This window comes from Xiphophorus couchianus, chromosome 22 (genome assembly GCF_001444195.1).
Source record: "Xiphophorus couchianus chromosome 22, X_couchianus-1.0, whole genome shotgun sequence".
NCBI lineage: Eukaryota > Metazoa > Chordata > Actinopteri > Cyprinodontiformes > Poeciliidae > Xiphophorus > Xiphophorus couchianus.
Genome location: NC_040249.1, coordinates 1,782,166 through 1,795,491, shown reverse-complemented (window position 1 = coordinate 1,795,491; position 13,326 = coordinate 1,782,166). Strand labels below are relative to the sequence as shown.

Sequence of the window (13,326 nt, the reverse complement as noted above, 5' to 3'; positions counted from 1 at the left end):
AATAATGTGATAATAAAATTATACTTTCATAATAATCTGGCCCACACTGCACTGAAATAAGGAATACTCAGCATCTTGTGACTGGTATTGGGTTTGCAAATAAGAAAATACTTAATATTTTAACACATCAGAATCAAATTATCAGTCCCAGGACCCTGAAGCTATTGTTTAAGCAACTGTTTATTATTTCAAAGAATGAACCAGACTTTCACATCTTGATAACTCTATCTTATTAAAATGACTTTTTTTTCCCTCATGAATTAACAACTTTTGGCAAAATTGCATCTTTATTCTGCCAGTAATAGTAACTACAGTAAGTACTCTTAATAAAAATGTTTTTGCTCTCGAAATATTTTTAAAAAATACTTTATTCTTGTATTTTTAAAAAATAAAATTCTCTTAGTAAAACTAAAGTCATACTTCCTTTACCTCTGTCGCCATTTTTGTTTTCACTGTCACAAACTTCTCCATCTCTCTCTGTCTCCTCAAAACATCCGCGCTTTTATCCTCTGTGTGCCTTTGTAGGCTACTTCTACTGGCTTTAGGAAGCAGCCTGTTGACTAATTTGAACAGTGCTGCCACCTAGTGACAGGAGGCTTGTTTATCGGTCAAGTATAATTAAAGACAGTAATCTCGTGCCCCTGACACCCAGCTTGCCTCCCTCCTGCTGTACTTTTGATTTCTTTGATTGCTTAGTTCACCATCTGCCTTGATGACTGGAGTAACCTCACAACATTGGAAGCTCAAAACATTGTCCTGAGCCGTATACAACGAAATTTCGTTCTGTATACACCCTGTGCATGCAAAATGACAATAAAGTCAGTCTAAGTCTAAGACTACACATGGCATATGTTAATTTTTCATGTGGTCCATGGTTTTCATATGTGAATTTCATAGAAGGTAAGAGTGACCAAACACCGTAATACTGTTTGAAAACTAGTACCCATTTTTATTTCGCCCGGCTGGAAAAATTTAACTTGAACAGCGTGAAATTTCCTGCAGCCAAAATGAATGCTTATTGTGACCAAAATACCTCACAGCCTGAGTCCTCTGAACTCAAGCTGTACCCAATTCAACTTCATCTCATAAATTGTTTACACACACACACACACACTTTTTTTATATACGCATCTACATATCACATGAATTATTTTATTATTTATTTATTTATTTATTTGTGCATTAGATTTTTTGATGTGAGTCCAAATTTCATACCACAAACAAGCAAAGGGCATGACAATAAAAAAAAATCCTTGAATCCTTGAGTCCTAAAAATAAATTCAGTTTTTAATGAAAATTTACCGTTTTATGAAAACCCTGGCTCATGGATATGTTTGTCTTATTTTTATTTTTAAATACATATCATTGAGAGCTGAACAAAATTACTTTCATATTCCGAGTAATTAATGGCCTGCCGCTGAAGTTTGGAGCACTTTTTCCTCTCATTTGTCCACTCACCTGCATGTAAAGTGTTTGGGTCATTAAGATGTATCTCATCCACTAATGTCAATTTTGGTAGCTTAACTTATTTTATCATGCTGTGATAAACAGTTGTAGGAATCTGACAACATGCTACAAGGCAATTGTCTTCAGGCTCTTTCAAACCCCACCGATGTTGCTGTACTCCAACTTCTGTGGATTTTGTTTCCCTCCCTAAATTTCTTTCACAAGTTCCTTCTCTGCAGCTCTCAGTTCCTCCTTGTTTCCCAACCTAAAAGGCTTGCTTGTTGTTTGAGAAACACCTTACCTTCGTGATGGGCACAATGTTTTCCACGCAGAAGTTGATAAAGTACATGAGACAGTCAGTGGAGAGGACAATGTCCTCTCCGTGAGGAGCACAGAGCTCTTCCCACACCGTGGAGCTGAAACAGTCCCTCTTCATACTATCTTTTTACTGGTTAAGCAAATTGCCTAGCTAATGAAACGTAGCAAGCTCAAACAAAATAAGGAGGTAGAATAGCAGCAGTGATGGGGGACAGAGGAGGATACAAGACAAGGAGGAAGAAGAGGAAGAGAAAAGAGGACATAGTAGGAGCAGGAGAAAGTGGAGAAGATAAAGATTTTTAAAAAAAATCTGTCAAGATAAATGGATGGTTAAAACATTTATTTTTAGCTGAAGGCCTACAGTTAAAATGAGCAATTTTAAAGTATAAGCGCTATGCATTTATAAGTTGGCATATTTTGCAGCATAGCTGTTGCATCTTGTTTAAATTTTGTTTACACTACAATGCTACACTGTAGTGGAAATTTGAGCAAGATGTAAGTTAGGGGTGTACCAATTTATCAGCCAGCTGATTTATGAACGACCTTTTCTTTAATTTTGAGATTAATCCTTAATCGTTCAATCTTATCCCCCGATCTTATCTGCCTTAGCAAGGGTCTAAAATTTGTTCGTCTCCAAAAGTTAAGGCTTTTTTCCCTTGCAAACAGTATTTCTGTCCTGAATTCTTGTGCTGAATTCTGACCTGTAATTAGATTTTTAGGAAGGCATTGCTTCACACTGAGGATGGCATAAATCCCTTAGTTTTAACCAGGACCTTTTTTTTTTTTTTTTTAGAACCCAATCAAGTCATCTGTGATTCTCCACCTAAAATGGAACTGGACTTAATATATTATCTTTGGCTCTTTTTGTGTTCTAATGTAAAAGTCATAACATTGGAATAATGTTCTTAATGTTCACATAGCAAAGTGGTGAAAATGACACCATTAGTACTGACTTAAAAAAAAATCACTAAATTACCAACAGACTTGGAAACCATCATGGTTGCAGATGATTTGTGTTGTGTGGATGGTTGGTGTTGGATCCCAGTTGGTTCCAGCTGGATGAACAGAGCCAAGGGGCTGGCTGAGGAATGTCCTGGTGACCCTACACACAGAAGACACGAACAGAAGCCAAAAGGACCACAGGGGGTGAAGATGGAACAACGGGGTCCTAGCATATGTGTGTGTGAATCCGTGAGAGAGAAAGTGCATGATTGTGTGCATGCTAATGTTTGATCATGCATATCGGTGTGTAAAGGGCCGATGGAGCAAGGGAGAGGAGGCTCGGGAGTGAACGGGAGAGAGGGAGTGTGGGGTGGGGGGTATGGGGTCAGCCCTTGTACCCTTTGACCATTGTCTCCCTCCCTGACCAATATAAAAGCATCATAACCCTGTGAGCCCAGACATATTTAGAAACCAGATAAAAGCACTTTTTACAAACTAGATACACATCAGGCACAAAGCCCGGGGTCAAGCGCAACAAATTAACAACCCTCTTTCTGATGGTGAGGTGGGGGTCTGGGGTGACGGGGCAAAGCCAAACCGCCCCTGGAGTCCAGAGCCAAATGCCTTCATATTCCCAGAGCAGAGACATGGGCTGCTCGCCTTTATTCATTGTAATTGGTCCAGGGGCCAGAGGCTAAGATAAATACTGACTTACTTTTTGTTTGCTTTGTGTCCTTCTAACACAAAACTTCTCCAAGCTAACTCCAACTAAAGTCAAGACCATCATTATGAGAGGCAAGAATTTCATTCATTCGTCAGTCTCATCACAGTGAGGCTTAGCAAACTGGGGCTCATTATTTAAGGGAGTAAAACTGTTTTCATGGCTGTGAAAAGGTGGAAACTGATGATGTTTTCTGCACAACAGACTGAGAAAACTATTGATGTTTTTTGAAATAGTCCCTGCAAAAAAAGAATGCAAAAACTAACAACACCCTACTAAAATGTAGAAATTATTATTATTATTATTATTATTATTATTAACTTTCTCATTGAGATTAAAAATCTCTTTTACACAAGAATCCTGGCCAAGACTGGCAGCAGTACACAGAGATTACAGAACATTCATTGAAAAACAGAGAAAAGTTAAGACTGTCATAAATAAATTAGTTGAAAGATTCCACAGTTAAAACATTTACAGACAAAATGATTCCTTCACAAATTCTGATCAGATTGGATTGGAAGATTGATGGAGCTTTAATCCAGAAGAGTCCTGTGTGGAGTTTGAGGTTCATGTGTAGTTTAGTTCCAAGCTTATTATCGGTTTTTGTATTTACGACAAAAACCTTATATCTCAAAAAAAACAAAAAACTTTTAAAGACATGAAGAACTTTTTTTCTTCTAAACATGCATGCATTCTGCTTGGTCAAAGTCACAGGCCATTTTTGTTGTTTTTCAATTAAAATGTGATGCACCAGGGCAAAACCAGGAACAAGTCACTAGAGCACAAATGAAGAAAAAGGATAAAAACCACCAATTTCTGAGAAAATACGGATTTTTGTCTTTTGCAAAAATATATTAGGTTAAGTCATTGTCTAAAATTTATTATTATCTTCGACTTATATGAGGTTGGATCGCGGAAGCAGCAGCCTTAGCAGAGAGGGTCAGACTTCCCCCTGTCAAACCATTTGGCCCGGCTCCTTTGGGGGAACCCCAAGGCGTTCCCTGAGATTGAATGGTACCTCCAGCGTGTATTTAGGCCTGGTTTAGTTCCACCAAGGTTCAGGGTTCACAGAAACTCTATAGCACAGTGTTTCCCAACCCTGGTCCTCATGGCACACTGGCCTGTATGTTTTAGGGTTTTCTTGCTTCAGCCCTGCTGATTTCAATTGATGGCTGATTAGCAGGTGTTTGCTGAACTGCGATCTTCTGAATCGGGTGTATCAAGCAGGAAAACATCTATATTTAGTAACATTTCGGACAAAAATAAAAAACGGTATCGGCTAAAATCGGAATTGGTAGGTCAGGCTTTTTAAAGATTGGTAATCTGCGATCGGAAGAGGAAACTGCAATCGGTGCACCCCTACTTAAGATGGAATACATACACACATATTCATGACATACTTTGATTAAGTTAATTTCTTTGAGATGTAATTCCAACAGCTAAAATTTTTATTTGTACTAGGTGAGTTTTTGTCACTTGAGAATGTGGACCAGGGGTGATTCTGAGCCTTCAACTAATTTTAACAGCTCCTGAAGAAGTTTCATGTAACTATAAGTTCATGTAAAAATGATGTCTTTTTTTAGCCACATAAATTATCATGCTTGGCAGCAAACTACACATCACTAACTAGCTCAGAGTAGCTCATTGATATACTAATGCAGTAGCCATTTAGCCGGATCTGAAAACATTTCGGTTGACAATGTCAAGTTTTAATGATTGTTATCAAACATTATGAAGCCAACTGCTGAAACATATAGGGCCAACCACGAGAATCAACTCATTTACAGTTTAATCTCATATTGACACAAAGACACTAGTGTAAATGTTTGGCTGTTGAACTGAACCGTTCAAAGTTGCTATCAAGCTAATTTTCTATTAGCAGCTCCAGAAATCTTTTTGATAAACATTACCTTACCATGACACACACAAACATACCTTTATCTCTGCCGTTTTCTATTCTTCCTCCTTTTTTGCAACATTGTTTTGCTTACTTATCTTCCGCTAGTGCTTTTGAGGTTTTTGATTCACACTGCACACTGGCAGCTCATATTACTAGTGCAGCGTGATCTACCAGGGCCACCAGGGGGCCCCCAAGAGCTATTTATTTTTTCCTTTTGCCTGTATAAAGTAGGAGTTCAACATGATCAAATATATATTATTGTTTAAAAAAAATCACAACTTTATAATGAAATTTTGTGTTTTTGTTACTTTCACATAGAAATCCTTACTAATAAAAATATATATATGTTCCACTTAGTGGGCCCCCTAATGGCCCCAGAGTCCTAAGCAGCCACTTAGTTTGCTTGTGCCTTGGGCTGGCCCTGCTTTTGTGTCTATGTGAATGACTGGATTTGGCTCCTCCGTCACACACAGAAACACATCTACCAGCCATGTACCAATAGAATGCACTCCACCACTCATTTGTTGTGACTGGGATGGAGAGCAATTTATTTTCTGGTTCATCCATAAAGTTACACTCACGTTAAGCATCAACTACAGCATAACAGCCTCCTGTGTTCAGTCTATTCGCTCACCTGTATAAATACACCTGCCTCGCTCTTCCCCACCGTTCGCTCAGAACCAGCAGCTCCAGGAGGAGAAAGATTGTCGTACTCCATGCATCGTGCTTGTCAATTTAAGGATGCTTAAAGGTCCCGCCGAAAAACGATAAAAACTCAGACATCATCAGAACTCAATGAAATACCCCCACATTCCCTGGACCAAACTTGAAAATTGGACGTTATGCTGCTAACACTTAGCATTCGTCAACAACTCATAGGCGGAAGTGAGAGCATTGTGCAACACAAATAATCACCGGCTGTAACACAGTGTTCTAAATAGTACAACAGCTTTTAAGGCAATGATCCTGGAGGCAGATTATTTGCCTTGAGGGATTTCAGTAATCAATGTACTCGAATCACTTGAGGAATTGATACAGCCCTACTCACAGCCTTATTGGAAAATGGAACAAAGGCTGAAAACTTCTTAAAACATATTTCTAACTAAATAATCCAGACCAAAGCTTACTTTTTTTCTACTCACCTTCCCAGTCATAGCTATTGACAGTCAGTGCTGTGGGGTGGGGTTATTGCAATGTAATGTAAATTAATAAACTTTGGTAACACTCCCAGGTAGCCGAACAGGTTTTCTGGAGAATGTTTTTGAAATTCTGAGGCTTGTTTTCTCCCCAATCTTGTTTGCAGAGTGCCAATATTGAAATGGTCCTTTCTTCATAAATGTCTATGTGTTTGACATCATCAGAAAGCTTAGAATCTAAAGTTATAGAATCTGTTAATACTTCAAAAAGCCTCCTGGGAGGCTTATAACTGGCTTGGTCGTGGCCAATCGCAGGGCAGTCGTGGATATAATGTCACCACAATTTGTGTGTGTGTGTATGTTTTTTTTGTGCATGCGTGCGTGCAGGAATGACCAATGCAAGTGCAGCCCATTTACCTTCAGTTGAGTTTTATATTTCTAATGGGGTAAATTTTACACTTCATCAATTTCACTATGATTTAAAGCAGTTTATGACTCTTTTTGCACTTTGAGTGAAATGAATGAAATTAATATATAATTGTTCACAAATGCATAGAATAACTTTGACACTTGACTTGGACTTGGCAAAATAACTTGTGTTCATCTCTTGAGCAGTACCTTAAACTGTCTTCTGAAATAATTTTTCTTATCTGTTCAGAAGAAGCTTGATGTCCTGTGGTTTCTGGGGATAAATCGTGGTCTGGGCTACAGATTTAAAGCAAACAATGTTTTTATCTGTTGGATTCGACTCCCAATGGTGTGTGTGTGTGTGGGTAAGTGTGTTTGCGTGCATGCGTCTGTGTGTGTAGTCCTACCAATTAAGTGACTTGTGTGAATGAGAAGTTGTTTCCAACCGACTGTGTGCATGTTCTTCAACATGTCTGTGATTTGTTCATGTGTGGGTGTGTGTGAATTAAACCAGTTTCCCACTATGCACTCAGTTTGTGTTACCCCACCCCACACAGACCCTTAGATAATTCAACCAGCTGATGAGGTTACCCAAACGCTAACAGAGGCCCAGCATGCTGCTAATGATGAGAGGTGGAGTTACAGGGCGGAGGGCTCTGGTGGCGTTAGAGATGGGTGGTTCTGTTTAGTCAGACACAGAACTTTGTGTGGGGGACGGGGGATACCTGCCCCACATTAGGCGAGAGAGGCTCTGACCTTAGCAGCTATAATATCAGTACAAGCTCTGACCCAAGATCAGGCCCAGTTGGCACTTCAGAAGGGTGAGGGAGTTAGTTAGAGAGCGGGGGGGGTCTTTTATTGTATAGATGATGTCCTCTAGCTTTCCTCTGCCAGTGCCGCGGCCTAGTGAGGGGTGAATAATTTGAGTAATGGAGAGTAATAGGGTGCAGATAGTGAGTGTGAGGGTAACCCTATTGTATCCTGTGTCAGCTGGGTCAGAGGTCACCCATGGCACATACTGGTCTTGGCCCTGTCTGACCCATTTGGGTCTGAAATGAGTTTACCCAACACTAATTAATGGGGCCTGCCAATGGGCTGCTCTTGCTAACTGGCTTGACAGATGCTTCTGGGTCTTGCTTGGATGGCCTTGCCCCCCACCACTGCAGCCCTCTGCTGTCCGACCATCCCTCTGACCCCTTCTCCCAACACTCATATGCTCAGCACATTCCTCAGCATTTGCATGTCATGATGATCCCACCTGCATTTGTTGTGATGCCTCAGCTTGGTGGTGTTGGTATGGCTGGACTCCAGGCCTTTTGACATGGCTTCCTGAACAATGTACACTTACGCTACTTTTGAAATGTTTCCACCTTTAGTCTTGTTACAACCACAATCTTCTTGAGACTGTCTTGAGACTTAGTATCTTCAGTCAGAGGCTTCTTCAAATTTACTGTAATACAGACAGCGACAAGAGATATTTCCTGCCAACATCCATTACAATCTACAATAACTTTTTGAAGAATTAAAGACTCAACAACATTTAATTTCCCTTTGGGATTAATAAAGTGTTTTTGAATTTCAATTTGAATTGAATTAACTGAGATGCAGAATCGTACAGCGACATGCTGATACTACTATGTTTCATACTGTGGATGGTGTGTTCAGGGTGCTGTGTGGTGTTTTGTCTTCATTAATTGCATTTTGCAATTGATGAGGAGCCAAAACAAGTTTAGTTTTAGTCTCATCAGACAGTAGTACCTCCTTCCACCCGTTGCATTCATATGCAGTCACCTGGACATGGTTTTCACAATCCTTCACTTTTACCACATTTTGTTATGTTGCAACCATATTATATATAAGATTAATCTCTTTCTTGAAAATTCTACACATAAATACCCAAACATGACAATGTCAAAACCTTTTTTGTGTGATTCATTGAAAATAGAATATTAAGAAACCATTTACTTAAGTATTCTCAGCCTTTCCCAAAAAGCAAAATTGTGCTTTTGCCACTGATTATCTTTAAGATGTTTCTACACCGACGACTTTGACCCTTCTTGTACAGAACGTTTGTGTTCAAATACCAGGCCATTTTATTATTGACATGAACATCCAGGTACTTCTCCAGATAGCAAAATTTGAGTGAATCAACATTGAAATATAGCTAACCAGAAACATTGTATCCACGTTGAAGCCTGACATTGGAACGATATTGAAAGTGGTCGGTGACTTACATGTTGAACGTTAGGGTTTCACCCATATCTGATACTTTATCAATGTTGATTCAACCAACATCTACATTTGGATCTACATTCACAGTTTACTTTATATTGAATTAGTTAGGAATCAATGTTTATTCAATTATTGTATCAACATATTCATGTAAATCTTTTGGTCTGATAGGTCTACGTCATAACATACCATTAAAAATTTCTTCATTGGTGTTAAACACAATTTTGTTGTCAGACAATGGGTATTATCGTCTGAAGTTACACTATGGTAGTTACCATAATGTACTGTAGTTACCATACATCATGTTATTTCACACATTACCATATTACAGTAATAATATTTACAGACAAGTAAGAAAATGTACAGAAAGGAATCACAACCCACTGTCCTTAACAGTGCTTGACAAAGTGCTTGATTTAAAATGTGATAAACCCATTCCCAATGATGAAATGTTCTCAGTCAGAGCTCAAAGAGGAGGAGGGTTGTGTCAAGCATCATACATTGGTTCAACATTGATCAAACGTCAGCAATTCAGTCATTAGAATTCGACCACAAAACATTGATTAAATGGCATCTTTTCAACTTTAGTTAACTGGCTCGAATTGAATGATTGTTTGATGGCTGATCCACCGTCAATCGTCAACCTTAACCTTAACCAAAAATCAACCTTTTTGACCATAATTCAACATCGAATTATCATTGTTTGCTATCTGGGTCCTCTCCTCCACAACCTGTCCAAGCCCTGGTTGTTCACTGGTGATATGTGTATGTAGCCTGGCCATTGACTTCCTGTGCAATTCTGCTTGATTCAAATCACAGCACAGTCTGCGAACCAAAGCATAGTCTGTGAAGCTGAGAGCCCTGGTCCTCTGTACGAAGCAAAGCATAGAAAAAGGGGCTGGGTTTTACCAGGCTAGTCTGTACGGACATCAGTCGCCATTTCCTTTGTCTTGGTGGTTTCATTGTGAAGGTTGTTTGCCTCAGACATGATAACAAAATTGCTGCTGATCTCCTTCTGGTCCTTCCCATCAAATACATAGCCTACAATAGCTGTATTGTCCGAATGTAGTGTAGCGCATTTCAGAGTCCTCTGAACTAGATAAAGTGCTACATAAGAACTGGCAATTTACCATTTACTAATCTTCATAACCCCTCTTCAAGAGTTAAAGTCCCTCTTTCACAGGTGAAACAATAATTTGTTATATTACCTACAGTCAAGACCAATTCCATCACTACTGTGACTAAATAACAATGGACTGACCCCTAATGGTATATCTCTCAAATAGTGGGTCCATACTGTACATCCAGCGATTCACAGCTAACCTGCTTATTAATTACTATTCATTTCTACTGTCTTCTGGTTATCTACTATATCTACTGAGCAGAAATGTCTTCATGACTCCAGGGCTTTATGTCAGAATTCATTTAAGTCAGTGCCTACCTATTGTTGACTTCTCTACATCAGTGTCTGTACATTCATCCAAAGTATTTTAATGCAGGTGGCAGCATTTGTCTGTAACCACCTTACTGAGCATAAAAGTGGGACCTCCCTCCTGTCTGTCATCCCTATAGGAGGGCACTAAGTCCTGAGATTCAGTCCCAGCCCAACAGAAGCCCCCCTACCACCAGCACCCCTGGGCTCCACCCCACCCTCTACATAGCTTCTAACACCCAAACACACCCCGTCAACCCTCCCTAACAGCTCTCCTCCCCTCTCCTTTCACTGCTCTCCGACTGCTCCACATGCAGACCATTCACCGTGCATACCTAGGCTGCTAATTCCAAACTGCCTCTCCAATCAAAGGATCACAAGTGTTGTAGTTTTTGTCTCTTTTCTTTTGCTGAGAAACAATGTGTAATGAAAAGAGGCAGCGGCAAGTCTGGTTTGTGTGTTGGCGTGTGTGTGCGTGGAAGGGAGAGGGAAAGGTTCTCCCCATCTTTTTTCTCTGTTTTTGTTCATTTATCTTTTACTGTCAAATCAGTCCGTTTTTAAGAACATTTCTTTTTTCACATTGATCCAGGCTTAAAGTCATAATCTGCTGTATTCTAAACTGACAAAAAAATATATAAATCATTTCTGTAATACAAGATCTGAAGCTGATGTGGCCCAAAATGTCTGCTTTTCTGTTATATCCACTGTTAGCTGCTAGTATTTAACCAGGCAAAGTTGGTCTTTGTACCTACGATATAATAGGGTCAGTTAGTGGATGTCATGTCAAACTATTTTATTATGTTTAAAAGACTTTATTGATCCCTGAAGGGGTGGTGAGGTTGTTTGCCTTAGTATGGCATGGAAAAATAAGTAAATAAAAATAATAATAAACATATAACAATAAATAACAATTAGCAGCAATAATCTTAAGGACACACATGTATCGCTCAGTATATTGCTAAATACAGTATATATTCATCTTAAACAAATATTAACGAAAAAGTTGCTTTTTCTTAAACAAAAAAGTAAAGTCATATTTTGAGTTATATGATGACTGATTTGACTTTATGACAACTCTGCATCAGTATGTAGATTTGTGTTTTGAGGCAAATTTTTTTAAGATTGGACCCACCAGTAACTTTTGTTGCTTTTTTCTACACTCTAGTTGTTTTTCTAAATGTTTTTCCTTCTCTGTGTTTTATGTCCAGTTCCTTTGTAACAGGCACTGCATGCTGTGAGAACTTCTATCCTCTTCGTATCTGGGATGTGGAACGGTGAGTGAGGAACCTGTTCTAGCGCTTTTTTTTCCTTTTTTTTTTACAGGGGATTCAAACTCAATTAAAAGTCTGCCCTTACAAGAAGGTATTGGGCATGAATAAAATGACTTCAAGCTACTGGATTGTAGTCACAGCTGCCCTGGGGCAGCCAGGTGGCTATGCGAGGCTGCCCTATCGCACCTTCGACTCTTATGGGTTCGTTCTGAGCAGGAAGGTAAATGGAATGGGGAATTGATTAGTCTTACTTGTTTTCTTAGAGCGGAGGGGTGAGGGAGGTAGTGAATGAGCTCGACGAGAACTTAAAAGGGGTTGAATCTCATCTCCAGAACCAGCTCCCCTATAGATTGCACCCCAAATGGGGAACAGCTCGATGCAATCACCTGGCAGAAGGAGAGAGGTAGGATACAGACACCCATCACCAACCCTCACATCCTGCCATTTTCTTTTTAGAAAGAAGACGCTTCCTCCTTCTAAACCAATCATACTGTCACAATTCTGAACTTTTACGACGCACACCTCAGAGTTGACCTGGGACATCATTGCACAGTCTGACCTTTGAGTGAATTTATTGAGACATTCACCCTCAGGAGGACTGTCTTAAAAGCCTTGCACTTGTGAATAGTCTTTCTTACTGTTCCACTGGACTTTTGATAGTTTGGAAACAGCTTTGCAACCCTTACCAGATCGGTGAGCAGCAACAAATGCTGCTATGAGACCATTGCTGATGTCTTTCCTTATTTGCACTGTGTGAACACACACACGCACCAGTGTATCGGTAAATCAGTGTGCCAGTAAACTGCCATAGCTCCTGCATTCTTTTGAGATGGCCACACTGGGTATGACCAGTTTTCAAAAGCATTGAATTAGCAGCACCTGACTGGTTACTATGCTGAAATATGCTTATATTCTTGGATATTACCAGTTTGAAGTGGTGCACCAATTACAGTGAATATGTAGAGATCAGCAGACAGACCAATGTTAGTGTATTCTCAATCCCCCCTCCCAGGTTGGATCTGATGGCTTAATAATGAGTGCAGCAATCTATGTCATATTTATGTATGGGCGTTTTGGTTGTTAAGATTACCATTGTGGCTCTTTATGGATCAAAAAAGCTGCAGTTTTAAAAACACCACAGCACACTTTAATCTCCAACAAAAAGCTGTCCAGAGTGAGGGGCCTCTAAAAATCCTGGCTTGGAAAGGTAAACCTTAAACCTGATAAATCCCTGACAAGGCTTCAGTAATTCCCAGCTTTACATGGGCCAGTGACAACAGGCCAACACAACATCACACACAGCCACGTACAAAAAGCTGCTTCCTGTTCCCAAAAGGCTTGGAAACTCGAGGAGGGTATAAAACAGCAGCCACACAGGAAGAACAACGAAAGGGATGAATAGGCACGTTCATCAGGTGGGAATGGGAAATTGATGTGGTTACAAAGCGAGTCAAGGGGAGGGGGAATTTTCCAGTTAACTGTAACGCCATCTGGGAAAAATTGAATATCCTGACTGCTTT

At 39.7% G+C, this 13,326-nt stretch overlaps 1 protein-coding gene across 2 annotated transcripts in view; it reads left to right on the top strand.

Annotated features, from left to right (window-relative positions):
* fbxw4 (F-box and WD repeat domain containing 4) overlaps nucleotides 1–13,326 on the top strand; it is a 40,119-nt gene that overhangs the window by 15,449 nt on the left and 11,344 nt on the right. For both annotated transcript variants that reach the window (XM_028005985.1, XM_028005986.1), the window contains one exon: nucleotides 11,744–11,809. In XM_028005985.1, coding sequence (XP_027861786.1) covers nucleotides 11,744–11,809 — 66 coding nt within the window. The remainder of the gene's footprint in view (nucleotides 1–11,743; nucleotides 11,810–13,326) is intronic.